The 27722-nt window shown below is 42.3% G+C and overlaps 1 protein-coding gene across 9 annotated transcripts in view; it reads left to right on the top strand.

Moving 5' to 3' along the window:
• Window positions 1–1214: 1214 nt before the first annotated feature.
• AFF1 (ALF transcription elongation factor 1) overlaps window positions 1215–27722 on the top strand; it is a 102349-nt gene continuing 75841 nt past the window's right edge. For 8 of the 9 annotated variants that reach the window (XR_012633560.1, XM_074904950.1, XM_074904951.1 and 5 more), the window contains exon 1: window positions 1216–1507. Coding sequence is in view for 8 of the 9 variants with exons in the window: in XM_074904950.1 (XP_074761051.1) it covers window positions 1491–1507 (17 nt within the window). In the remaining variant the exon portion in view is untranslated. Of the gene's footprint in view, window positions 1508–27722 lie in introns of all 9 variants that reach the window. The other variant, XM_074904956.1, reaches the window with a different exon arrangement.

A 27722-nucleotide genomic window follows, 5' to 3' on the forward strand; every position in this document is an offset into this window, starting at 1 on the left:
ACTTGTTCTTTTGTGGTTCTCTATTTACAATATTTTCTTTCTGGGCAAAGATAAGGAATGGGAAAAAAACCAAACAGTTTCTGACTGCTTTTATATATTTAAACTATGTACTTAAAATTACATGCTTGTAGAAGCTTTATATAAATGACCTTTTAAAATGATTATTTATTGTTTGCCATGGATGGGGTATAAACTCTTCTCCTGGTATCTGCTGAGTACTTTGATGCAAGTTCTGGCTTGAAACAAAAATAGGAAGAATGTAATGTTGTTGCAGCGTTGGTAGAAATCTCAGCTATAGAGAGCCAGATGAGAAAAGTTGACTGGATCTTGGGCAAATGTTTTTGCCTACTGAATGCTTGGTTAATTACTGCTTGAAAGGAGTTGCAGGAGTAGTTTGTTTTATAATTGTGCCAAGGAACACCCAGAGCAAAGGACAGAGGTATTGCTGCTTTCTGAGTGAGTCTACAAACCGCAGGCAGGACTAGAGCCCAGAAGACAGAGCATAACAATTTTTTTTTTTTTTTTGTAAAGTTTTTTGGCCTGCTATTTCAAGTTTGGGCACCTGCAAGTTTGGTATTCTACTCAGGCTTTCATTTGCTACACCTGTGTGGCCAGATGGGACTCACGTTTACATCGAGGTTCTATATTTCTTTTGAAAAGTTCGAAAACTGCGAGCCGTTTTCTTTTGTTTCTCTATAGAAACAAACAAGAACAGCCCCCCGCAGCCCCTGGGATGTGCCAAATGGCGGGGAGCCGGTGCTGGGGGTCCCATGCATGTTCTTGCGCTAGGCCCGTCTCCCTACGCCCGCCTGCCTCAGGGACCGGCGGTGGGCGTGGCCGCGGGCAGGGAACGCCCGCCCACCCCGCGGCGCCGCATCGCGATAGGCTGCGGCGGCAGCGCCCGTGCGCTTCTGGTCCAATCCCGCGTGGCTCCTGCCCTGACAGCGCACCGTGTCCATATGAGTTTGGGTCGTACCATGAGAACTCGGTGAAAAAGGGGGGGGGGGGGGGGGGGAGAGGGAGGCGCCCCCGGTGCGGGGCGAGCCGCGGCAAGCTCCGCTCGTCAAAAAGCAGCGGAGGGATCAAAGGGGAAGCGGAGAGACGAGCGGCCATCGCAAGCGGCGAGCTGGCCCTTGGCTTTTCAGCGGGGAGGAGTGGGGTGTTCTCCCCCTCCCCGGCCCGGCTGGAAGTGCGAGGGCCGCGTTCCCCCCCCGCGGGCCGGGCATGCCGCGAGCTGGGGGAGGGCCCCGGTGCCCGGATGTCGATCAAAATGAGCGTGATCTAACCCCGCGCGGGGAGCCCGGGCTCGGGCGGCCGGGGCTCGGGCAGCCGCGGGCTCGCTGACATTGGAGAGCGGCACCCGCCCGGGAAGGGGCAGCGGCAGGAGGGCAGCCGGCAAATGGAAGAGAAGATTTTGGCAGGGGGGTAGAGCCTGGGCAGCCGGGAGAGGAGCTCATGGACAGAGGGCGCTTGGCACTGTGAACTTCGCGATGGCTGCCCAGTCGAGGTACGGCACGGAGTAACTTTTGTAGCTGTCGGGGGATTTCATTGAGGGCTTCGCCAAGTCCGGTGGGACTAATGATGCCCTCGCTCCTTTTCAGGCGCAGTTCGCTGCCGTTTTCTACAGTTTCACAGAAATGTGTGTGGAGATGCGTCCTGGATAATTTTGTTAATTTATTTTGTCCGCTGCCTCCTCTCAGCATAAACTTTCTTTAACGGGAAAAACAAAGTCTTAATTGCTCCCTGTCACATCTCTTCCAGCCCAACAAGTTAATAGCTCGCTGAAACCGGTTTTCTTCTCCCTTGTGGACTTGTCTACTATTTGCTTGGTTTTTCCCCCTCTATAACCAGCCTAGTGCAAACCGGTTTCTGTGGTTGCTTACAGCAATATTTTTGAAGGTAACTGGCTTATATTGGGTTGAATTGGAGGGCTGGCTGTATAAAATGGAAGCAGGTTGTGTCTGCTTATGTGCAAATCTGCTGGATAGGTGGAGGGTAGAAAATGGTTGTAGAGAAGAGTATGAAAAGGGATGATCCACTGTGGTTGCTGTCAGGGAGCAAAATTCAAGCAACTGTACCAATCTTGGTTAAATACTTTTCAACTAATGGTGTTTTTAAAGAAACAATTTCTTGCCTGCTCTCGGGGGGGGAGGCATCCTGTCTAAAGTAAATTTCACAGTCAGCATGGGGGAGGCAGCTTTTCTTAAGTCATAGTACTTGATGAAGCCGTGCTATTTAAGGTACCTTTTAGCTTTTACTATGCTTTAATAGGCATTTCAAAAATGCCCAAGAAAGAAACTAATTTTGCTCTTTAGTCCCATACCAAAGAGCCACCCTGTTCCCCTTCTCTCCAGACAGGAGAGAAAAAAAAAAAAGAAATGGTGGCATATCCTACACAGAAGTTTGGCACTCTCAGTCTGTTTTCACAGTCGTGCTTTTCTACAGGTTTGAAGCCAAGAGCTGGCTTTAAATTACAAACTGCAAAATGACAGAGCCCTGAGGTTTGAGGAGGAAGGACGGGAAGATTGATTGCCTCGGTAACAGCTGAACTCCTCTCTAGCTCTGACTGCTCTGCTTATGGGGAGACTGGGAGTACTTAACAAAGAGGCAAAGGTTTAATTTTTCAGCATCTTTCTTTCCTTTGTATGATCGCTTATTTGCATGATTTACTGGCCTGCATTATCAGCGCGTTGCTTTAATAGGCCTGTATGCTAAGAGAGGGTACAGCATAAATCTGAGTGCCTGTGGCTGGCCCTGAAGCTTGGCTTGGCTCCAAAGCCAGGGACGTGCTTGATGCCTCAGAGGTCACACAGCCATTTTCTTGGGTGGCAGGGAGCTGAGTCCCAGCGGTAGCCCTCAACCTCAGCAAGCGGGCTGAGAAAGGGCAAGTCTGGTAGTGGGGTCAGTGAACCACATCCCTAATCTGTAAAGTGGTCAGCACAGAGAATAAAGTTTTATACATTGAGTGGTTCAAACTGGAAGTGAGAAAAATGGACCCAGGGCTAGGTCCATAGGACTGAGTGCTGCCAAGCAGGTGTAAGGACTGTTTGAGATGGACATGGGGACAAGATGGGCGTCTGCTGTTCTGCACCCTCCCTTCTCCTCCATCATGTGTGTTGGCTTTTGCTTTTGTCCAGGATGCTGTGAGGCACCCAAGCTGTAAAACTGCATCAGAGTATTTCAACATAGTTAGTAAGAAGGTAACCTCTGTGTGAACATCAGTGTTAGTCTCTGATTATTGCTCATGCTAAGATATTTAAAAGAGAGTAGGAGAGAATACCAGCAGCAGAAATTAATCTCTTGCGGGAGAGAAATTACATTTGCCAGAAAGCTTGGTGCTTTTGGTATTTCTGTTTTGGTGACACAGGTTAGTGGGGGTATCCATCGCAGACAGAGAGATTTGTGCTTTGTGGGTGCATAGAAGCTTTTATTCAGCAGTGAAGGATGAATTCATATTCACAATAAATAAATAATTGGAATTATACTGCGTGGGACTGAGAGGCCACATGTCTCCAGAATTCACTTGCCAAAACATGTCAGAGGGTATACCCTGCTAGGTAGCTGACTAAAGATGTGCGTAAGCTTTGTGTGTTCGTTTCTCCTTTGTGAAAAAATACAATTTCTGCAAGCTCAGTAAATTACTGATGAGGTGGTATGATACAGAGCACTGTAGCGTTTTGGGTATCACTGTGTATGAGGCCTTCGGGCACTCTTCCATCTGCTTGGGTTTGCTGTTTCTCACATGCTGAATGTTTCAGCTCGTGAAAGGGATATGACATTAGGAATGGCGCTTGTTTAGAAACAAGAAAATCTTTCATCCTTTCTTCAGTTTCAGCGCTGTGGTCCTGAGCAGCTCACCTAGCATTTGGGTTTCACTGTTTTGAAGGGTTGCAAGGGTGAGGAAAACAAGGTGATAAAACAGGCCTGTTGCTGCTTTTCAGCATTTTAAAAACAGTGATAGTGATGCTGAAGAAACTGATGTACTAATGGATGCTGTAATATTTTTTTAACATAGTAAGTCTCAAGAAATTATTACAGTGATTTGGGTACGTTTTGGTTTCATTGCTTTGGGAATGACCAGTTTACACCAATAGCTGCTCTAAATAGCTTGTATCTAGAGCCATTAGGTGGAGAAACAATCCTCCAGTTAGTGTTGTGTATGATGCTGTTTGTGGGGTTTTTTTTTAAGTTGCTAGCTGAGCCGTAGGTTTGCAGCTGTAGCTTTCTATGTGCTCGTTTCTGGAACGCGCAGATGATCTGATGCCTGTGATGTCCCTGGGCAGCAGGGCTCGTGTCAGGTTTTTATGGTATAGTCAGGAATGTGTGAGCAGCAGAATTGATGTGAATGAGGACAAGTTTACTTTCTTGTTCAATGTGGTGTGATACTCATCACGTGCTGTTCAGCTGCTCTGAGATATGGCAGGACCCCTAAGAGGTGTGTGGGACAAACTGGTACCTGCACTCACTAGCAGCGGTCAGTGAGACATGAGGATATGGCTCCTTAACTGAGTGGTGGAGCCGGTCTCCTGCTTCTTTCTCATTGAAATGTGTACTCTACTGCAGCAGCCACAAGCTGAGGATCTTTATACGAATAGCTGCTTTTTTGAAGATGCAGGCTGCTTTTCTCAGGCTGGCTGGGATCATTTTAAATGATCTGTAGACCTGGTCGGTTACACTTTAAAATTGGTGAATAAATAAATACATTGTTGTTATGGATGCTAAGAATTTCCAATAGTCATACAACTTGCCTTTCAAAGTGGTCATGATTAGTATGATTGCAGGTATGCAATTTCCTAATCTTTGTACGTAGGTAAATAGAGTAGCATAGTCAGCAACACGAAATGCGAGTGGTGTGTTGTCATCCCTGCTGGGCTCACGTTGCTCCTTCTCCCGAGCCAGCCCTACAAGGATGGGTCATGACAGACAGCAGTCTGCCAAGCCCTGCCAGCTAAACCCAGAAGAATCTTGAAATGAGTCTGTACCACTCATTTTGGTAGAAAATAGAAGGTGATGCTGTGCAGAAATAAAATGTGGCCATATCTGCATTTAAAACGTGGTAAATGCAGCAAAACAGTTTCTTCTAAAGGGAATAACCTGGAGGCTTTTCCTTGAGGAGAAGTGATGTTGAATGATGCAGCTTGATTTAGTTCCATGGTGTTTCACAGGTCTCCAGGCCAGACCTAAAGACGTGTTTCATAACTTGTTTGTTTCGTGGGTCCTGTTGATACAGGCAAATGCCAGTATTGGCGATGCTGCATTCCGATCAGCTGATGCAGGTAAAGAAAGGCTGAACCAATGTCTTGCTGGAGTTTTCCTGTCTACTGAAAGCCAAAACATCCTGTGAACCCCTGTTGGTTTTGCTCAGACACTGGTACTAGCCCTGTCTGTAGAAATACAACCCTGTTTTCTTCAGAACAAAATGCCTAGCCGATCCACAGCATTTTTGGAGGGTGCTGGGGATTTTCAGTTCACATTTCCTTATTGTCTGGACTTTCTGAACCTAGTGGCTGTTGCTTTGTGGCAGGCCTGCAACTGAAGCTCCCCCACAGAGAAGAGATGCTCATAGGCCAGTGGATTTTTCAAGTAGTTTTGTTGGGGTTTGGTTTTGTGGGTGTGTTGTTTTTTGGTTTTTTTTTTTTTTTCTTTTCCAGTGGCTGTTCAGAGTTGTGACAGGCCCTTGAAAACTTTTAGGTATGATTGCCATGGTATACCTGAGCTGATGAAGAAGGAAATGTTTCCTGAGATCACAAATTTTTCTTGGGTCTGAATCTATATTGTAGCAAGAGGCATCTTCTCCCTGCGTTTTGTGAGGAAATAATTTGCTAGTTCAACTGCAAAATGCAGCACAAATAGCAGGAAACAAGCTTTTAATGAAACTGCATAAATTCTCAGCGCTTTCCTTCTGAGTAGTTATAGTGAATGACAGCATGAAGCTTTAAATGCCTTTAAAATATAAGAGAAAAGCTGTCTCAGTGAAGTACATAGGAACGCTACGGAGCCGTCGTTCTTCATGAGATGGACTACAGTGAAGCGTGGAAGAGTTCTGCACCGTGCACAGTGTGTCTTCCTGGGGCCTGGCTCTGGCACAGGGTGCTCGGGAGCACAGAGTCTGGTTTACTGTCTAGCTCGTGAGCAGCATGAGGAAAGGGTTACTTTAATGTAGAGATGCCTGAGCCTCAAAAAGAAATGGGTAAGTACTCATCCTGTTCAGGCTTGAACACAGCATGGAGATTTTTTTTTTTCCCCTGTGGTATGTTATAGTGAAAAAAGTACTGGCTGTGTTATGTTTTGCAATTTTGGCTGCTGCAGTTCATCTGTGTCCATGATAAAAATGAGAAGACACATGTAGCACTGGCTGGGGCAGATACTGCTCCAAAATGCAGCGTTATCGTAGGTGGATTAAGAGAGCTGCGTTGCTCCAGCAGAATGCTTTTATGGGAGACAGGCAAGAGCTACTGCATGTGCTATGAGCAGATTTCCCACAGTTGCATGTTCACAGGCAACTGGGGGAAGAGAAGTTGCATTCTAGATCTGTACAGAATCAAGCTGCTGTGGAAAGCAGTGGCAGGCAGAATCTTCCCGGCCATCGTTCCTCTTGGCTGTGATGGCTGCTTTGTGCAGAGCTAGCTCCCGCCTCTCCTGTGCACTGCAGAGGTGCAAATTGTTGATCACCTTATTTTACTGCACAGATTTTAAAAAGCACATTTCTTTTGCTGCCTTATTCTTGTCGGGGCAGGGACAGGTGGCAGGCAGGGAGAAAGAGCATGTGTGTGGGCACAAAATTAATTTGAGGAGGTGCTCTACTAATGTTAATACTGTTTTCAGCATTGTCAAGCTGAGGTGTATAGGCAGGTTTGAATAGGCAACCTTCATCACAGGTGCCATATGCTTCATGAAGGTGTTTGTCTTCTGGATTAGTTTAGGCTTAGATATTGTTTAGTGTGTAGAGTTGTCATTTTTAGTTGTACCGAGTGTTTTTTTACCGGTGATCTAAAGTTTTCCTTTAGTGTTGTTTTAGCAGTGCTGTCTGTCAGGTTAAGAGAAAATAATGTCCCCGCTTTAATTTTTAAAGAAAGTTCAACAAGCAAGTTGTTAATGTTTAACTTGAGACATGACAGTAAAACTTATTCTCAGAACTGTAAAAAAAAGTGGGTTTTATTTTTGTACTTGTAAAAAAACCCAAAAGCAACAAAAAAACCCACAACAAAAAAGCCACAAAGAATAACAAACAACAAAAATGCCCCTACCCCCAATTCACCAAAACCTAAGCAAGAAGAGTAGAGCAGAAGCCCTTTTTTTAAAAAGAAACAAAAGAGCCGACTCGCAAGCATGTGGTAGTATTTATATTCTATACATTTATTTTGCTTAGAATACCATATACTGTGTGGTCTATAAGCAGCAAATGATGTATTCATCGATGTATGAACAGCTCCTTCATGGCACGGCGGTGTTTAACAGCTGGTGTGTGTATGTGAGATATGTGAGCGCATACACTTCTTCCCTGAGCTGATTTATGGGCTTTACAGTTTGAAATATGGGCATCTGCTAGTGTCTGAAATTGAAAAGAATTATTAAAATGTGGAGCAGTAAAGGGATATTTACATCTTTGGAGAGTTGTAGACATATGGTAAGAAATTGCTTTTGGTATTCTTTTGTTTCTTCTGTTTGTTTTATAAAAGGTATTATCAAGATAATTCATCTTTGCAATCACAGCTTAAGAAACTCTCCCTCATAACTGGTCTGCAGCTATTTCTCAAGAATCCTGTCCCCCCAGCAAACTGTTTTGGAAAAATCATCCTAATTTGAAGACAGGGAATATGTTGGCACTTTGGAAGTGCTTTGGTGAAATGCTTCTCTCTTTTCCCTGTCCCCACGGCCCTCTGCAGAACAAACTGTTCTAGTAAAAGTTGTTTTCCTGATGCCAGTAAGCCTGCGGCTTTACTGAGAACAGGCTGCCGGTCTAGGGACCTATTTCTTCATACCTTTTGCTAAAATAACATGCGTAAGACGGTCTAGCTGTGCTGTGGAGCAGGATGGTAGTTTTTTTTTTTAAAGACTCCCTCGGTGTTGCCATTACCTAGAGGTCCCCATCCCTGATAGCTACCACACCTGTCTGTCACTGCAGCTTTGAGGTCTTGTTTACCGTGGAAAGTTTTGCTGGCATAGCTAAAAGTCCAGGCAACGACTATACTGCAGAGGTGAGATAAGCATGTTGGCCAAACCTTAGTGTAAACTCCATGATACTGGTGAATAAGGCTGCGGTTTCTGGCATACGGCGTCTGCAAGGATGGGTATGGCATGGTGGATGGTACTGGCTAAAGAGCTCTTATGGACCACCATGTCTCCCTTTGCTGAGACCCTGCAGACCCCTCCTAGCAGGATAGTCTGCTTTGGCCAGCAGTTAACTCTTAATTGCTAAAAGAAAACACCCATCTGTACAGTGGGACCATGATATGTCCTGTAGTCCAGCCTGGCGAAAGTCCTCTTTAGTTTTACTGAAATGTTACACCTGCCTTTTAATATTGTTTTTAGTTACTTCTAGAACTGTCTTTCTATATGATTTTTAAAAAGCACTAAAACCCCTGTGGTTTATATAGGTAGAAAAATGAAGATGCCTCATGCATAAATCACTGGGTACATAGTATGTGTGCATCTTGGAGAAACTAGTGTTTTCCATTACTAGTGCAGCGTAGTCTGACATGAGGAATGCAGTTACTTCTCTGTTCCTGCTGGGTGTCCTTTGGCAAAAGTAATTTGTATAGCTACTCTTCCTTTTTTATTTTTTTTTTTTTTTTTACAACCATTGTGTTGCATCTGCATTTGGTTCTGGTTTTGGGGGGAAACAGGGAGAATGGAAAGCAGTCACTAGAAATAACATGATACTTGATTTGTATCACATTGTTTCTTGTGATTCTTGTGCTAAACTATGACTACTGCCTGAATTAGAACATGAGAAACAAAATTCATAGCTGTTTTCAGAGAAGGCTGTTTAGGGGCCTGCCTTCACCAGCGCAATACCTGGTCTGTCTGTCGTTCTCACTTGTGCCTCTCTTTTGTATTTGCTACCAGAAAGCCAAGCCCACTTGTAAACTCTCCTGACTTGCAATTAATTCTTAGTCTGTACTGCTGGGCAATCTTGGCTGATGGACATCCAGATTTGAGGTACATTCCAGTCTGGAGAGGGAGTTTTGCTATAGGATGCTTTCCCCATCCCCCAACACCCATGGTTGTCTCTTGTGCAGGCTGATAGGAAGCTTAGGGCAATACTCGAAGCAGTGCTTCTCCCTTCAAAAGTAGTTACCTAGTATTAAAGCTTTAAGAATGTCAGTTCAGAAGCATGTGGAGTTTATTTGTTGTTTTTTCTTTTTCCTGTGTCTGTATGTTTTATGCACATTCATTTTTGAAAGATGATTTTCAACTTGTTTAGATGCTCTTTGCCTAACAAATTTTTAAATATATGAGGTTTTGAGTTTCATTTTGGGTTTCTGATTTAAGACATGGTATTCTATAACTTTCATTTTGGATACAAGAGGAATGAGTCTCTTAATATGTAAAGGGAATGTGATCACTTTGCCAAGGTTTTGGAACACTGTTAATGATCTTTATCTGTTTGCAAACCCCTCTTCATTTTACATGCTCTGACTTCAGCAAACTAATAATAGGCTTTCTTTGCTTAGCTAGTGTTTGTGACCCTCCTAAGAGGAAATGCCTGGTTCTGTGTAGTGGACTACAGGAGTTAAAAAAACTACTAGTAGAACTTAAGAAAATTCTGTGTAACCGTTCAAATTGGAGAGACAGAAAAATAAGTAGAATTGTGTTCCCTTCTTTGAGAAAGTCTAATTTGCTTTTAGAAACACCATAATAATGAAATGTGATATTCGGAGACATGGGGGATTTTCCCCATTGCATTCTGTGTGAAAAGCAGTTGACTCATGCGCTGAGGCATTAAAAATAACAGACAAAAAAAAATTTCCTAAATTGGGTAACTTGGAAAAATTCAATAACTCAGTGTTTTACCTTTGAAAAAAGACTTTTAGTCATTTAGTGAATTAAGTGCCACAAAGCTTTCTCTTGCAGTTCTCTCTGTGTTTATAACAAAAATGTATTCACAGCCTTTTCTGTTAAAAGCATATGCTGATAAAGGAATACCTGTATGGCTTTTGTTCTTCTAGGTATAGAGAATTTTTAATGTCCTCAAGCTATTGGGATAAAAATTATGTGATAGATGAAGGAGCTGGGAGTTCTTTCCTGCTGGGAAAACCCAGAGTTTCTAAGTTAGATGGTACAATGTAATCAAGAAATAGCAAGCAAGAAAACTGAAAGATAACACGGATGACACTAATAGTGCTGTGAGGATGTGCCATGTAGCTCTAACAGATGTTGGAGTGTTTTTTCCATAAGCTACCTATGGAAAACCCCCTTATTTTTAGCATATCATTCAGCGAGTTTCATTTGGGGGGAAAAAAAGCTTTACTTTCTAGACTTTCGTAGCAGGATAGCAATGTTTGTATTGAGCAGTTTTGTAGCTTACTAGCAAAAATGAGTATCTCTGGGTACAAAGGTGTGCTTAAGGTTGGGTTATGAATAACTATACATTTTATCTACAGACTGCAGCTTTTTGTGTAAGAATAAACCACGCTGGAAACTCATTTTTATCAAAGACTTTCTATGCAGATACATGGAATTGTGCCTACAAGGCAGCCTAGCCAGTTTGGGACGAGAATTCAAATTGGGAAAGGAAAAGACAAAATGTTAACAGCTTTTCTTCAGCAAAGCCTAGATCTTTCTCTGTAGATGCCCTTAACTTTTTGTTGGTGTTGTTCCCCCCTCCTTCCAGACCAGCTTCAACCTCTTGGTGGGTAAGTGGGATTGCCACAACATTGGTTCTGAGCGAGCCAAAATGAGACAAGCCCAGACTGGGATTTCTGTACCTAGTTTAGCATGTCGCTGGGCATAGTGTAGTGCTGTTGCTTTGTGTGGTGGTGCACAGATGGTGCAACTCTGCTCAAGTAGGACCACAGTGGTGGATAGATGAAATGGTCAGTCTGAAGAAATTATAACATTAAAACTTGGCTCCCAGCCAATCTAGTTCTTCCATTACTTAAATACATGCATCAGTCTGGTTCCTAATGATTTGGAAAGCGTGTTTTCTTTGCAAGTCAGTTAAGTAAACTGAACAAACTGACCTACAGTAGATAGGTTTTTCTTGTTACCCATCCCTTTTTCATACGTCTTTGGATGGACAGACTGAATTTATGGGCAGGGAGCCTATTGCTGTTCCTTTCTCTTACAATGCGGACAGCTGATGTAGTTTAGCACTGGATTTCACAGGCAGAACCTTCCTTATGTAATTCTTAAATAAATGAAAGCAGTTTGTAATTATAATCTGATAATTGTAACCAAAAGCTTCTCAGGCTCTGTTTTGGCAACTGTATTGGTGTGTGTTGATGTTGTTTCACTGTTTGAACAACTTGTGAGAGAATTTATCATGAAAACTTAGGAACTGTGTTATTTAAATGCAAAACACCTCAAACCAAAGGAAGACCACACTCACAAAAATCCCTCGTATCCTGTAATGCTTATAAAGCCAGGTGTGATCTTGGTTAATTTTTAAATCTAACAAACATTTAGTTGACATTTCGTCCTTTGGGCTAAACCTTGTGTTGTTTTTGTCCTTACCTTAAGGACCAACTTGATATCTGTGCTGTACTTAATTACAGAGATGCATGTATGGAGTGTGTGGTGTCTGTCAAGGGTCTCCCATTCAGTACTGTTTCCACTCAGCTTCTTCAAGTGTGCTTATTTCTGTAGCTTTTATATCTACTCCTGTGTCATTTGTACTAGCCAAAACAGTGGAGAGGGGGAGGAAAAGTCCTTTTTTCAGCTACAGCAAAACAAAAACTCAAAAGTAATGTTTAAAAATATTCCACCCATTGACAAAGTCTGATAGAAACGCTCTGTAGGAGGAGGTATTGTGAAGAAAACTAGTTTCTTTCTGTGTCCCAACCTGCCCTTTGTTTTTCTTTTGATGGATTTGTGTTAGTTGTCCTTTCATTTTTTTCCTACAGTCCATTGCTTTCTAGCTGTTGATTTGGTGGGTGAGGGGTGTCATGCATGGGGCAGGTGAAAAAGCATACAACTTATGAACAGGGGAAATACTGGGAAAATTACTAATTTACTTCCCTGTTCCTTTGTACATTGATTAAATATCAAGTTAATGGTTTCCTTTTTTAAAAATTGCTTCCTTGAAAATGGGCCATCCTCCTCCCTCTCAGCCTAATGACGGAAATGTACAGATGATATTGATATAAGCTATGTTTACTTGAGTGTAACAACTTTAAAGATTGTTTATATACAGTAATCTGCCAAGCAAATAATGATTTGTTTTTGTTTGTCCAGTATTTATTTCTTTCCCCTAGAGAAGTACCTGAATACACAGGAATCAGTGTGAGGGCTGAAAAACCAGTAGCAGTCACTGGGGTTAATATGATGTGTTTAAAAAGTCTTTAAGTCATGCAGTTTTCTTAGACAGTCCTTGAACTGTTCTTTCACCGTTTCCTCTTCTCTTTCCCTTTAGTAATTACAAATAAGATGGAGTACAAGTTTGGTGCAGGCAGTGACTAGATACAGATCTTGGATCCTGCTGATGTGCAGCAGAGTCTCGATGGAAAGTAAGAAACCAGAGGAGGGTTGAAATGGTTTGTGTGAGTTCAGCCTGCCAAGGGTGTGCTGGAAGCTGAGGTAGCAGTGAGAGGTGATGTGCCAGGGCTCAGCAGGGTGTACGTGCAAGGTGTTGTTACAGCTGTTGCTCTGTATTTCATGGGTTGCTCTGGGTTTTTTGACGTCAGTCTCATCTGGGGCTAAATCATAGCCTTCAACATGTATGCTTGGTTCCAGCTGATCCATTCCCTCCACATCTTTTGAGAGGTTTAAACTGTGTATTATAAGGCAATGAACTACTTTGGTGAAAGGAGGAATTTAGACTGGTATCGGGTTTCCTAGTTTCCTTTGGTTTTAAGTTTTCAAGTCCAATTTAAGAAAGCCTTCCTGTTAGAGCCATGCTAAAGCTTGTGCTCAAAATGAATTCTTGACCTGAAGATTTTGCACAGAGGATGGTTTTTGTATGTGCTTGTTTATAAGCAGGTGCTGAAAATGGGTTCCTGATTCACAGCTTGAAACTGAGGAATGACTTCTATATGTGTGCATGACAGAGAGAGATATGGGAGAGGGGAGGAATATTAACCTTATAATTTTCTTTTTTCCTTCTGTTGTGTGTATTGCTACAAGCATCATATTTCTAAGCATGGCTCTGTTAAGAAAAAACATGTGGGGCTAAGGCACAGTATGCTGGCCAGGAAGGATTCTAAGAGTTGTCTTGAGGATAAATAAAAGGAAAGTTTCAGGTGGAATAGGAGAACGCAGAAATAGTGACTCTGTTCTCTTCTTCCTCCCATTTTTCAGGTGGCTTTCAGAAATACGCATAACAAGATTGTTGTGCAGAACATCTACTCTTTTGTGGTTGCCTCTTTAGTAACTGTGACAACTAAACAACTGAGTAAGATGGAAAAGATACAGAATGTATTAGAAAGCACGTGCTGAGATTTTTAGTTATCCTGTGATTTTAAAAAAACAAAAGTTATTCTGAAGCCCTGTGATCAGCTTGCATTTTCTTGAAAATACCTAGCTTTCTACAGATGACTTGGCTGGATGTTACTTGGGTTATTTGGGGTGTTAGCTGGTGTTGGAGTTGTTATTCATCATGTTTATGGATGCTTCATTAATGAATCTGTAGGACAGTGAGAAACTACAAAGAGATGAAGCAATCCAGAGCAAGTGTGTCCCTGTGGTGACACAGGAAGCAGGTTGTTCAAGAGTCTTACCACACCTGGCGCTGGATGTAGCTCTGGACAGACACATGACACTGGATGTAGCTCTAGACCAACTGAGTCGGGGGTGAGGGAAGATGCAGCAGCTGACATGGGAGAATTTAAAATCTTCAGAAGTTTGATGCTATGGTTACTGTAGGACATCTGCTTGGTCCCTTGGAGAGCAAAGCGCAGAACTCCTGCCTCGTGCTCAGGGTGATGAATAAGTGTCATTGGGAACACGTGTGGGAGAGCAGGGTATGAAGAACCCCAAGGAGAGGTGGTGCTGATTCATTCTCTCTCCAAACTCTCTGTTGCCACTGTGGCATTGAGGACAGGGACTTGAGAGACTGTTGGTTGTTACCATGAAAACACTCATAAGGGCAGAGGCTCTGACGGGTTTTATCAGAGAAGGTGACATATCTCTGGAAGATGTCATGGGTCACTGCTGAGTGGACAAAATGCTGTATATGCCTGATAAAACTTCTCCTGTGTACTCCTGCAGCACTTTGGGGTAATTTTCCAGCCTTGGTCACAAGCTTGGCATGAAATCACCACCATTATTGTCTGGGCAGACATGGCTTCCTTTGAGAGTGGTAGTTTCCCCAGATAAAAGGACAGCCAGTTGAAAACAGTCTTGGAAAAATACCAATCCCTTAGAAGGTTAAAACTGGAAACAAAATGATACAGAGTCTGGAGGCCAAAGAAGTAGAAGACCTATAATATAATTAACAAGTACTTTGACTAGATGCCTTTTACCAGTTGGTTGTCAGGTTTTGTTCCTTGAAGATGGAAAGAAAAGTTGTTATGATGTGTCTATATGTTCTCATAGCCAAGACAGGCATATTTTTAATACGATTAAAGTTGAGCTTCCTCTCTAACTTCCATTTGCACGAGTTGCATCTAATGTCTGTTCACTCCATGTACTTCCTGCCAAGGTCTGAGGAGGATCATCTTCCTCATTTGTCACAGCCTTTTTACTTTGCAAGGGCTTCACTGGTACTACTGACTGTTTTTGAGGGCTGCAACTTTGCACTCCTGATGAAGCAGGGGGCTTTCATCAGTAACCTCCACTTCTCGTGGGCTTAAAATGGATCAGGCAGATTGCAAGAACTTGGGAAAGAGCAGCAGAGCTATGCTGCAGAAAAAGAAGTGGGGGGTGGGAACCCAAAACTGAACAACAGACTTCAAGGTGGGGGATGAGGGGAACTACCCACAGAAACGGCAAACAGATTTCATTGTCCAATTTTCTTGGTTGTAGATGTATTGACTGAGGCTGCATGAACGCTGGAGATGTCTAAAATCCTTGAATTCCTAAGCCCCACATGCATACTGACATGTAAGGGACAGAGTGGTCACTTTTTACAGAAGTAAAACTGCCTTGACGTTTTTTACTCTGCTGCCTTGACGTTTCTTACTCTGCTCTGAGAGGCATGAGCAGTGATGCTGTGTTTACAGAGGAACTCATCCTGCACGTACATGTCAACCCAGTGACCCTTCCCAGTTTCACCCAAACTCCTGGCAGGCCATCAACTCCTCTGTTGCTTACTCTTCGTTGACCCATCTGTGGTCGTGCTACCTGTCTTATCCCTGGTTTTGGGACCCCACACGAGAGGGTGCTGACTCTGTCCACCCATGCGTGCTGCCTACCCTTCCCGGGCTGCTTTACAGGGGCTCTGCCTGACAGGCATCTGCTGGTAGGACTCCCGTGGTTGCATTACATTTGTTGCTCAATTGTTTAACAAAGTGCTTTTAATGGAAACGTAAAACCGGATAGAAATACAAAGCCTGATGGAATAATCTCTTAATTGCAGTGCTGTAAATGACTATTCAGCACATGATTACTATACTTGCAGGGGGGACAGTGGGGAGGAAAGAATATTGAATGAAAGACTCTGAACACTTAGGCTGCTAAGAACGATGATTTATTGCTGGTCTGAGCATCAGGCTAAGCAGGGCAAATAAACTGACAATAGTAAGTGCTTTTGGAGGTAGAAATTGCCTCATTCAGGGTATTCACTGTGTGGGACATGTAAATTCTACCAGGATAAATGCACAAAGAGCGATTAATTAATAGTGGCAAGATACTCATGCATGCACTGTCCTTAGGCAACCCAGAAAAAGTATTAATCAGCACATTGCCCAATTATTGGCAGATAACTCCTGGTATGTAGTAGTTTGCCATTTCAGCTAGAAAATGCATTGTCCCTCTGCCTCCCTGTAAAAATCATGGCTTTTGCTGTGTTATGTGGTTCACAAAAAATACCTCCTGTTTTTAAGCAGCAAAGGAGATGTGCTCAAAGGCACATTGACTTTATAATTTTTTGGTACTGCCTTTCAAGACACGTTAGTCCTTACAGAAGCTGTACATGTCTTTCGGATATCTCACCTAGGGTAGGCATCAGCAGGTAAAAAAGGATTAGCTTGGTATTGAGCTGGCAGTTGGTTTGGTGTACAGCTGTGTGCTCTCCAGAACACAGCACGATTATCAGGGAATATGTGCTCCAAGAGCACGTGCTGCTCAAGGAGGCCAGGTAAGTGTTTTGGAAGCGGCCTTGCTGGTTCCCCTCAGTGCTCTCCTTTCCCACAGTTTACTGCATGGTTTCCCCGTGCTGCCCAAGAACAAGACACCTGACTTCACCTGCTTGCAGCAGCCCTTTTGTCACTCAGGCCTTTCTTTGCACGTTTGGGCCATCCCGTGTGCCTGTTGGAGTGTCTCTGGTGCACGCAGATGCAGACAGCGCTGTGCCCGTGCCAAGCAAGTCTGAGAGATTTCCAGTGTTTGCAGTGGGCCTCAGCACTGCCAGACCCATGCTGCTGTCCCGTGGGAATGGGAGTTAGCTGTTGCTTTTGATCCGAGGCAGTGTGCGATGTTCCCAGTGCCTGTGCAAGTGTTGCTAATGTTGTAAAGCCCAGCAGTTTGCTGTTTCTCATCCGGCTTCTGATACCGAGGGAAAGATAGAAACTTTTCAAATAGAGGTTCAGATGATGTGAGGAAATTATCTTTTTTGAACTGGAAAATGAGAAAGATGTTGCACAAATGCGTTCAGAATTGAAGGGGAAAAGTATTTGTAGCTTTTTTATTATTATTCTCTTAAAAGGGTAGCTTTTTGTAGTTGCTAAAAGTAATAGCTCATGTAAAATGAACTGCATGCAAGTATTTTTCAAAAGCAAGGAAAAAGGAAAGATAAAACACTGCAGAGTGTATTTTGGAGCGGCATGTGCTTTGCAACGTGCATTAGGCATGCATCGGTACCTGCCTAATGCACCCTGTCATGGATTATTGCTCTTGCATAGTTTGAACACTTTCCAAGTCTTTTTGAATGACAATGAGATACTTTGTTATATAGACATCAAGCTAATGATTCGAGTGCAGTTTGAATCTTCAGCATAGAGAGGTGCTCAGATATGAAGCATGTGTGCCTCTTAATAAAATTGAAGAACAATTACAAACTGTAGGAAAAATAGGAAGTGCTTGTGTGTGTAGATGGAAAAATTAGGAAATACTTCTGGAATAATTACAGTCTGGCAGAGACTGCAGGAAAGATTTTTAAGTAGGCTTTTCAGCATATAAACAGATTTTTCCTACAAACATTGCTAATCTCTATGCCTACTAAGTTCTTGCTGTGCAGATAAGACTTGTCCAACCTGTTACTGGGTACACGGTGTTAGTAAGTGGAAAGCTCAAAAGAATAGGAAACCTTTTCATTTGGGCATGATTTGTTTGCTGCTAATTCCTCTGAAAGTCTGAAAGCATTTAGGTCTTCAATATTCTTTAATTTTGTCTTAATCTCAAATTAGTTACATTACTGCCCTGTTCCTGTTCATAGTGTGTTAGGTCTGATTTGGCCAGTTGTTTGCAAAAGATTTTACACAGAGTATGTTTCACAAAAAATACAGATTTGCTCATGTGTTTAATAGGTTGCAGGGGTTAAAGATTCAGGAGGGAGAATCGAACATATCGATATTTGAGACGGTTTTAAATGCTCATATTTGTATGTTTTGCTTTTGTTACGCTTCATAGCAAGTTAAACCTGGTAGTGTTAGATGTGTAGTTTATTGTTTAAACAACTTCAGGTTTGTATTCACAAAAGGAACAAATGCGAAAGCTGATGTTACATTCCCTTTTATGTTGGGCTTTATTTGTGTGAAGATCTGGGGCTTCAGGAGTTCTACGTTAGCCCACAGCTGAGATGGTAGCAGAGAGTAGAAAGGTGGACCCTTCCGATTCACGGGAAATAGGAGGTGAAAGGCTCTTGGGCTGTGCAGCAGTCTCCCTGCCAGCCCCGCAAACTGTCTGACAGCATTTAGGAAAGGCTCGCTGATACCAGGTCTTTGAAAAAGCATGGGGGTATTTTGGAAGCATTTAAGGGAACAAACAGGCTTGCATGCTTTACAATGGTATGGATGGTCCTATTGCCTCAAGAGGAGAATTGACAAAAGAGAAGTTGTGATGTAGGTATGTGTATTTGTGTGTCATGCAAAGCAAGACAAAGTAATGCTGGAATTGGTGTAGGGAGTGTGCAGGGGCTCTTTGGGGAGAAACGGTGCCGTGGTTGAGCTGCATGTGAAATGAGGATGTGACATGCTGCATGGCAGTAGATATGTGATGTGGCACCTGTGGACTGCATGGCAGTGGCCGTCTGAGCTGCTTGACACAACAGGGACAAGGTCAGCCGATAGCTGGCTCTTACAGAAAACCAGTGACTGTTCACTTAACTGGATGCATAGGTGACACCTGCTAGCATCCAGTGCTGCAATAAAGAATGCCTGCCTTCTAAAACTTAAAACTCAGTCTTAGAGGGTTCTTTTGAGACCGAATTTATGATAATGCTAGGGATGTTAGGTATGTGAGGAGGAGCATTATGTGACAAGAGATTTAAAATGCAGACACATGAAGCAGCTGCTCACTAAACATTTCAGTTTCTTTTTCATTTAACTATATATCTTGTTAAATTTCTTCTTTGGTGTAATGCAGAACAATAATGGTCTTTTAATAGCGTTTAGGAAGGCAGTTCTATAAAATCTGTGAACAAAAGGCACATTCACTTGAATAATTTTAATGTAGTCTTAAAGTAGAAAATTTATTGCACTTGACTTCTTGCACCTGCACTAAGCATGTGTGTATACTTGAGGTAGAAAAATAGATTGTAAGACTTAAATCCTTGATTTAACTTGTGAAAGGATTTCACATGGAAAATTAAAGGGTTTTTTTTTTTCTGAAATGTAATAGCTGATATCATCTAGATTTTACTTTTTCGTTTTACTTTGCTGTAACCTACATTTTTCTTAAGACCTTTTAACTGAGATCGTTCTTTGAAATGTTTATCACTTATGAAGACCCTGGGGAAACAGTAACTGGATTGGGGGAATCATTGAGCTATGCTTTACTGAGTATTTCTGTGCTAGGTCAGGAGTAAAATATTTGGACATTTGGTGTGAAGAAGGTCTACACAATCAGTTTCATTTCCTACAGTCAGTAAGATGGAATTATGTGTGTCAATCAGAATCTTATAATTGTGTGAAAAAATTAATTAAAATAGGTCTGGGAAATTAATATTAAAGAAAAAAACCCCTGTTTTTCTTGATCCCTTGATTATTTGGCTCTTTCTCAACCAGTACTAGTTTGCAACAGCCTTTTTACCTAATCTCTCAGCTCTCTAATGTTTGCCAAAATCATTTGGAGCCTATTTTAAAGAAATAGAAACCTTATTTCATTTGTAATTGCTTCTGCAAATGCATGGTTGTCTTGCTGCCTTTAAACCTATTACCAATAAATTGATTGTGCTGAACAACAATAACAACAAAAAAGATATTTCAAGGAAAAAGCAAATGAACAGGTATGCTTATCACATAGTAGTTACTCTGTTGCTGTGCTCATACAACTGACTTAGAGCCGTAACAGACAGATTTGGCATAAAGTTAATAGCTCAAGTACTGTGCTAGAAGATCCAGCCAGTCTTAATGAAACTTGAGTTTTGGCACTCTTCCACTGACTCTACTTCAGTCGCATCATTTTCTTGAGCTGGGATTTGTAAGCTAACACTTGAGTTAGATTTATTTACATGTCACAGGCTGACTTAACTGGGAGAAGTGCATAATTGTTTTTATTATGAGTGACATGTAGATAATCAGGAGGGAGAAACATTGTGCAAAGGGATAATGCTTCAGGGCAGGTTGTTTCTCAGTGCTGAGTCGTTCCAGGTGCTGTAATCTTGGTGGAGAGCAGAAAGTGTAGAGCTGGGCGTGCTTGCCTTAATTTTTCTTACTTCTGTCATACTGTCTGAACACTGCCTTATCCAAACAAACTGCCACTGTGCTGCTCTAATATGGCCGAGTTTGAGTTCATTTATAAATTCTTAATTCATGGCAGTTGCGAAGTGCCTCTTTTCATTAAGGGGGGGCGGGGGGGGCGGGGAGAACCACAAAACAACCCAAAACCCAAAAAAACAAACAAAACAACTCACCTTGCAGCAATTTCCAGGTGCTGCAGAGGCAGGGTAAATACCACTAAAACAGTTACTCAAACAGCAGCTGATGCACAGTGGCTTGTTGCCGTGCTGCTAGCATGCCTGTGCTTGCCCTCTGGCAAGTTCATAATAATACAAGGTTGCTTTTTGTTGATGGGAGACTGTATGACTGACTGCCTTTGACTTGTTTAAATCCATAAAGAGGGGAAAAGGTCACTTCTGAGCAGTAGTACATCTTGATCTTGTGTCCGGGATGGGTTTGCGTGTGAAACGGTTGTTTTTAAAGCTGAGCTCTGGCAACAGGAAGTTTTATCTGCTATAAGTTTTTAACAAACTCAAACTGTAGGTAGCACATTAAGTAGAAGACTGTTTACTTTTTCAGAAGGATGTGTAATATAACAACAATTCTTTTGCAACCCTGGATTACTGGGATATGTCTGTGGTTACTCAAACACACGCTTTCCCTAGTGAGATTTGATCCTGGGTCATTTCCTTTTAAAGTTATTTTGCATTTATGTTGTATTGTAATGTTTAGACTGGGTGGAGCAAGATCAGCCCTTATCAGCCCTGGAAAGTGACTGTGCCTTGCTAAAGCGTGTTTTTCAAATGTGTCTGTCTTCCTCCTGTTCTGAGGAAATCACAATAAGAGATTTTCCCTAAATATCATTAAAGCTAATTTCTCCCTTGCCCATTGACACTTTTTTTTTTGACGGATTTCTCAACAGTTGGCATTCTTCTGGAAGAAGAAACACTGGAGAAAAATCTGTGACTTCTCCCTGTCTTTTTCCTCTCTTGTTTCCTTATTATTTTCTCCCATCACTTCTGCATTAATTCTATAGAGGCATGTGTGACACTCAGAGAGGGCTTTATGGCAGTTTTTTTCCATGTGTAATATGGGCTTTGATCTAGAAATGTGTCACAGTTCTTATGTGGGGAGCTGTGCTGGCTTTAGGAAGGCAGGTAAAAATACGTTCATCTTCATGGGTGTGTTAGTAAGGTTGGTATCCTAGAGTGCATGGCACTTGGTAGGTAAAAACACAAAACAAGAATTGCTTTTTTTTGTGGTAAAGGTAACTTACAGGTTTTTAGGGATAACTTTCTGTAGTTGTTATGTTGTTCATAACTGGGGGAAGCTTGCTACTGAGGGGCAGCTTTATATGAGATTTCATTGTATGTATGTATGAAGTGTTTGATCAGAAATGACCCTCTACAGACAGTATTTTAAATGCAAAATTGACTGCACCTTCTGTATAAAAAGTCCTTTTCCTGCAATTGTTTTTTTTGTAGAACTCTCTTGAAGGAAAAAAAATTAAATGGAATTCTTGTGTGGATTATCATGCTATGCTCTACTGGAAAAAAAAATTGCTTTGTTTTGTGTTATCATAGAATAATGAGCACATGTTAGAGTCTCTTTAAAAAAAAAAAGTCAAGTCAGGAAACTTTTGGGATAGTAGAAGGGAGAAGAATGGGAGGATATAAAGTCATCTACTGGTTGTATATACTCCTCTCTAAACTAGGCAAACCTATTTAGTGATGTCTTTTACCTGCTTGTCCACTTAATGTCAGAATCTGCCTATTTCTGTCTGTTTGTTAGGCAATCCAGATGAATTTCTAAGCAACACAGTATATGCAGAGAATGGTGAATTACTGCAGTAAGTCTGTGCCTAGCTGAATTTGCAGTTCAGCCATCAGGTATGTCATTGAAAAGTTCTGTTTTGCTTACGTGAAAAGCATTTTGTGGCCTTGAACCATTAATAAACATTGTTTGTTCAACTCAGCTGTCCTTACCTTGATTCAGTGAGGCAGCTTGTATCTTTTGGTTATTTGGTGAACCTGCTGGGGCTTAGAAGGAAGATGAAGTGTTGCTGATTTTTGCACCGTCATGTAGAGGCAGTTGAGGTGGTGGTGTGAATGCAGATGCTCTTATGTTGTGTTATGCAGCATGGGTGTTCTCACTCATAAATTAACATGGAAGGATTTTGCTTCATCACAGACAAACTGTCAGGAAGATAACATCCAAGGCTTGTCAAAATGGGGCCTAAGCTAATGCAAGATGATGCCAAGACAAATCCAGAAGAAAGAAGAATGATAGATGAAAACTGAAATGTGATTCTGCAGTCACTGTGGTGATGGATGGTGCTTAATAAAGGCTATGTCTTCTAAGAAGTCCTTTCTAAATAGCTTATGAATTTGCATGCTGAAGCAGGTTTGGGGGAACAGGGGGCAGGCAGGAAGTGCTTAGAAATGGTGTGATTGTGGGACCACTTGAAAGAAGACAAGTAGAATGGAGTGGGATAAGAATGTGAATTAGCTGTATGACTGCAGTGGGGGCAGCAAGACGAACAGAGTGGCTGGCCTTTGAAATCTGGTTTTCCTGTGCTTTGATGGTAGATGTTTTCTCTCTGAGCTAAGCTTCCAAGAAGACCCAAAGTTTACATTCTGGTAGAAAGGCTACACCCTATATGTTTGTTGATAGTGCCAAGGCCTTGTATTTACTTCCAGCAGCCTTTGATCTAGGAAGGCATGATGTAAGTACCTTTGAAGGGTAAATGTCTTTTCTGTTTGTGTGATCATTTCCTTGGGCCTTTTTGCAGACAGGTCTTGGGGTGATCGGGGGTGACTCAGAGTCCCCTCCCTGTTAGAGCAGGATCTGCTCAGCAGGGAATGCTGTTTTTCCAAACAGACTGATTCTCAGACAAAACCAGGCTGTCAGAGGAATCTGGGGTGTGCATTTCTCAAAGTACCAGCTGAGCTTAACCAGATTGATCTTGGGTCTGAAAGCACACTGTGGGAGCACCTCTGGAGCCACTTGGGTCTGTGCGAAAATGTTCGCTCAGCTGTGCAACAGAGAGTGTAACTGTATTAGTGGCAGACTTGAAGTCTCCTGTTTTGATACAAAGAGTGACATTTAGAATAATTCATTCTTCACAGTTGCTTCTGCAAAGTAACCCTGGCCATTTGGGCATGTGTCTGTCTGCATTCTGACCAGGCTAACTTTTTGACCCTTCCTGATGAAGTGAGAAGAGACATGGATGGACTCCTCTTGCCTGCAAAAGCTGCTCGCCTGCAACCTTGGTCTTGTCACTGTTGGGTCACTACAACCAAGCCCGCTTGGTGTGCAGTTGTGAGGGGGCTCTCAGAGCCTGGGGAGTAGTCCTACACTCAGGTCTCATCCTAGACTGCAGCTGCTCCATCAGTACTGCAGCCAAGGTACCAGCAGCTTTGAATCTTTCTCTACATGCCCAATTACTGAAATAGCACTCAAGTTGCAGATCTTTATTCATCTACCCAAAAAGACACATGTTTCTTCAGGGCTGAAAGGCAGTTGGACCACTTACTTTGTTTGAGGAAATCCTGAGATAGGTGCCTTACAAATTAGGCTGCTGTATACAGAATGCCTTGTCTCTAAGAGGTGAAGTGGTTAGGATTTTTCATTGCACGTACCTGGTGATTTGAATGTTTCACATTTCCTCCTTTGCCTGCCACATCCAGATCAAATAAAGCCTTAAATTCGTCATTGTTCTAATGCCTTGTCTGCTCTCCTTGTAATTACACTTCATGCATCCACACCTTCTTAGAAGCCCTCCTAGCATATTTGCTTTTAGACGGAGAATGACAACTTTCTTGTTTCCTGTGTAACTTATAATTAACACCTTTCTGACAGCATTCCATTAACATTGGTGTACACGGGGTGAGGTTGAAAGCCTGGGTTTCTTTAGAGACTTCCTTTCTGCAGCATCATAAGTGGAGAGACTGCCTCTTCGTTTGTTCAGGTGCTTTGACTGCAGCAACATAGTTAAATGCTGTTATTAAAGATGATTAAGTGAAGATTATAGAAATTGAAGTAATTGTTACATTTTTCCAAATAGAAAGTTGCTGCTGTGTGCGAGGCTGGCCCTCAGCATGAGCTCCTGCTTTTTGTGGGAGCATCTTTTTTGCTAACAGGCTGCATTTGCATGCTGTATTCTGGCCTCTTGGGGGTTCACTACTTTGGGAGGGGGTCATTTGTTTGTTATATATTCATCGGGAGGCTTTCTTACCTCTTACAGTCAAAAGCTTTCTGCTTGTAAGGTAAATGTGGAGACTGAGGAACAGTGAACTGCTATGAGAGCTCCCATCACAGTGGAGGGGAGGAGGAGTAGGATGCCCTGTTGCTTAGGGGAGCAGTGCAGCTCAGAGCACTCCTACTTGGAAGCATTTTCGGCTGGAGAGTACTGTATCTTCTTTCAAGGCCTGTCTAGTGCAATATTGCTATAATGACTTTCATTTACAACTAAATAAAAGTTAGATTTTAAACATTTTAGTGGGTGAGGGAAAATCTAAGTCATAAACCTTTCATGTGTTTGCTTTTTTTGAGTACAGGCAGAGAAGTTGTTACCATCAATTATTTGCACTTTTTCACAAACCTTTTCCCTTTTTTGAGTCTTCAGTGGTTTGTAGACCATAGGCTGAGAAATACTGCTCTGAATCCTGGGGTGTTTTTTTAAGTGCATGGCCATTTGAGCATTTGGGGTTTTTAGGCTCAATTCTGTGATGGGTTTGCCATGTTTGAAGAACATCTGAGAGTTCCCAATTCCTGCCAAAGTCATTGGGAACTGCAGGGGCTCAGCTCTTCTCAGGAAATGCTCTGGCTTACTCCTGGGAACTGCTTGACAAAGAAAGGCCTATTGATGCCGAAAGGAAGCAAAAACCTTTTAATGGCTGAGTAATGAACATATTTTTAAACTTGGCAACAGCAATAGGAAACGAATAAATAAGAATTTGAACCCAAAGATTACTGTGGAAGAGGCAGAGTGAGAAGATGCTTAATGTTACACAGGTAGAACTGATTTTTTTTTCTTGCAAAAGCCAACCTAGCTTCTGGTTAAGCAAATTGGCAGTTCCCTTCTGCCTGTTGTAACATTTCAGCTGTTCTCCACTTCAACTTTGTGGTGTAACCTAGAGGGCTATGTATTTAAAACGTAGGAAGATGTGTATTCAGCATCATTTTTCCATATGGTTTGAAGGAAAGCTTGCAGCAGTATGGGATTTTCTTGGAACATTTATTTTTGTTCAAAAATACTTGCCAGGAGGTTTCTTACAGCCATTGAGGAAGTGTGGATGGGCTGTGAGGCCTTGATCTCTTGCTTGGCGATCTAATGCTGCTATTGTACAGTCAGTAAACGGGGCTGGATAGACTTGAGGAGCTGAAGGAGCCAGAAGCAGCAAAAACTTCAAAAACAAATTCCAATTCATATTTCTCCAGTGAGAAGATATGTATTTTTGCAAAGCATATACCAAAGCTGGTTGATGCTGATGCAGAAAATAATTAACAAACTACCATCTGTTGTGCTTTTGCCATATGTTTTCCTTGTATCACTTGTTTCTGTTCAAACTGTGTATGTTCTGTTAAATTGTTTGATGTGAAACAGAACTTAAAAATACCCAGTAAGTCACAACTTGATGATGTTTCCATGAAGGAAAGGAAGCAAAGGTTGGGACAAAGCATTTTTGATGCTGTTTGATATTAACTTTAATGTCATCCTTTCATCTGCTTGTCTTACAGTCGCTGTCAGGCAACCTGCTTAGGTGATACAGCTGAGCGCATCTGTGGTGCTTGTTAACTTTCTGTGCTGTGCGTTTATCTATGTTTCTTTTCAAGCTAAGGGGCTGCTGAATGTAACTGCATATTTAATATTTGTAGATGTGATCCTGGCTGTATAAATTGGTGGTGATTCTTCTGTGGAGACTTTCAGAGCAGCAAGAGCTGGTGCACTGCAGTGAGGTTGTTCCAGTGCATCCATGTGAATTCTGTTTAAACGTTTTCAGGGGCAAAGTGTATTGTCTTGAAATTTAACAAGAATATGTCTCTCAGTCTTGAGAAATGTTGATCAGCAGCTTCTAATGATAAAAAAAAATACTGTTTTAATGACAAAACAGCTTCAGTAAATTTGTGATTTCCTGCAGTTGTACTAAAAGGAAATGTCCTCTCTTAATGTTTCGGAGGAAGAGGTTCTGCACGTTTAGAAGGAAGTGAGCGTTGCTGGTGTATTTGCTTTTTAGCCTTTCTCCACCTCTTTCCCTGCTGCTGGAATAATTTCTTTTGGATGCCAGCAACAGATCTTACTACAATTAAAACTAAAGCAGGTATTTATTTTAATTTCATTTTCATTCAGAGAACACACAGGACAGAAGGAGAGGCAGAATTTCTTCTTGCACCAGTGTATTTTTTGGAAATGTTGTCATGGGCTGGATTGTCACATAACAGCATTTGAAATTCTGTAGTAAGGATTGTCATGTCACTGAGAGTGGCTTCAGACCACACTGGTATTTTCATAGTTTCTGTTACAGACCCAAGCCTGGGTGATGTCATGGGTCAGGGTGTATGCTTTGCTGAACTTTTTGAACCAAATCTCTCATTACTGGAGCCAGCATGGGCTGATTTGAGCCTAGGAGTATTTTTACTGTTCAGTGTGTACCAAAGCAGGATTTGGGGTTTTTTTGGGGGGTGGGATGGGGGAGATTTGGGCACGTGTTTACTTCTCGTGGAGCATGTTTGAATGTCATCAAGACTGAACTAATGTTTCAGGGCAGACATTCAGCCTCATCTGCCTCGTTGAACATACAGGGTATGTTCACTGACTGTGGGGATTTAAGTTAAGTAACACTACTGCCTGTAGTGTTTTAAGTTACAGCAAAGCCCAGGTTTTCAAAAGTGCTAAAGAGCATATTGATAAATTCCCTAATTGGACAAGTTGATGGTGGACAGAAACAGTGTCTCCACAGATTTTGGGACTAGGATAACTACAGGCTTATATTAGAACAGTGGACATTTCAACAGACAGCAGATGCTTCTGCTCTGAATTAGGAATGCCATCTTGTTTTTAAATAAAAGCCCCTCAGTATGAGATGAGGCAGTGTGCACGGAAACTTGACACATACATGATAAGATATATGAGTTAAATTGAGTTTTAGCTGTTGTTTTCAGGTAGTTTAAGGGCTTGTCCGTAACTTAGAAGAAGGAGGGCTGGTGCTTTCAACTGCTGACCGAGTAAATAGCTACTCAGTGTTTAGTCCCTTGTGCTTTTACTTTTAAAACTGTACTTCCTTCTGTGCACTGAAGTCAGAGGAAAACTCTGAATGAAAATCGATCCATTTCAGACAGGGAGGCAGAGGGTGGACGGCGATCCTGAACAGCAGATCAAAGGGGAATGACCCCTCTTGCCTGGTTGAATGGGTTGTCAGCTGTGCGTGGCCAGCAGCCTGGGCCACTAGTCACCACGAGAGCACGAAGAGGTCTGCAGCAGTAACGACGCATGACTGACCTCATGACTGACCTCGCTGAGCAGTGCCCGGTAGTCCTCTATGTGTGAGAGCACCCGTGGCTGGAGCAGGCACATTTGTTGTC

The sequence above is a fragment of the Athene noctua genome, chromosome 4, assembly GCF_965140245.1.
Source record: "Athene noctua chromosome 4, bAthNoc1.hap1.1, whole genome shotgun sequence".
Taxonomy (NCBI): Eukaryota; Metazoa; Chordata; class Aves; order Strigiformes; family Strigidae; genus Athene; species Athene noctua.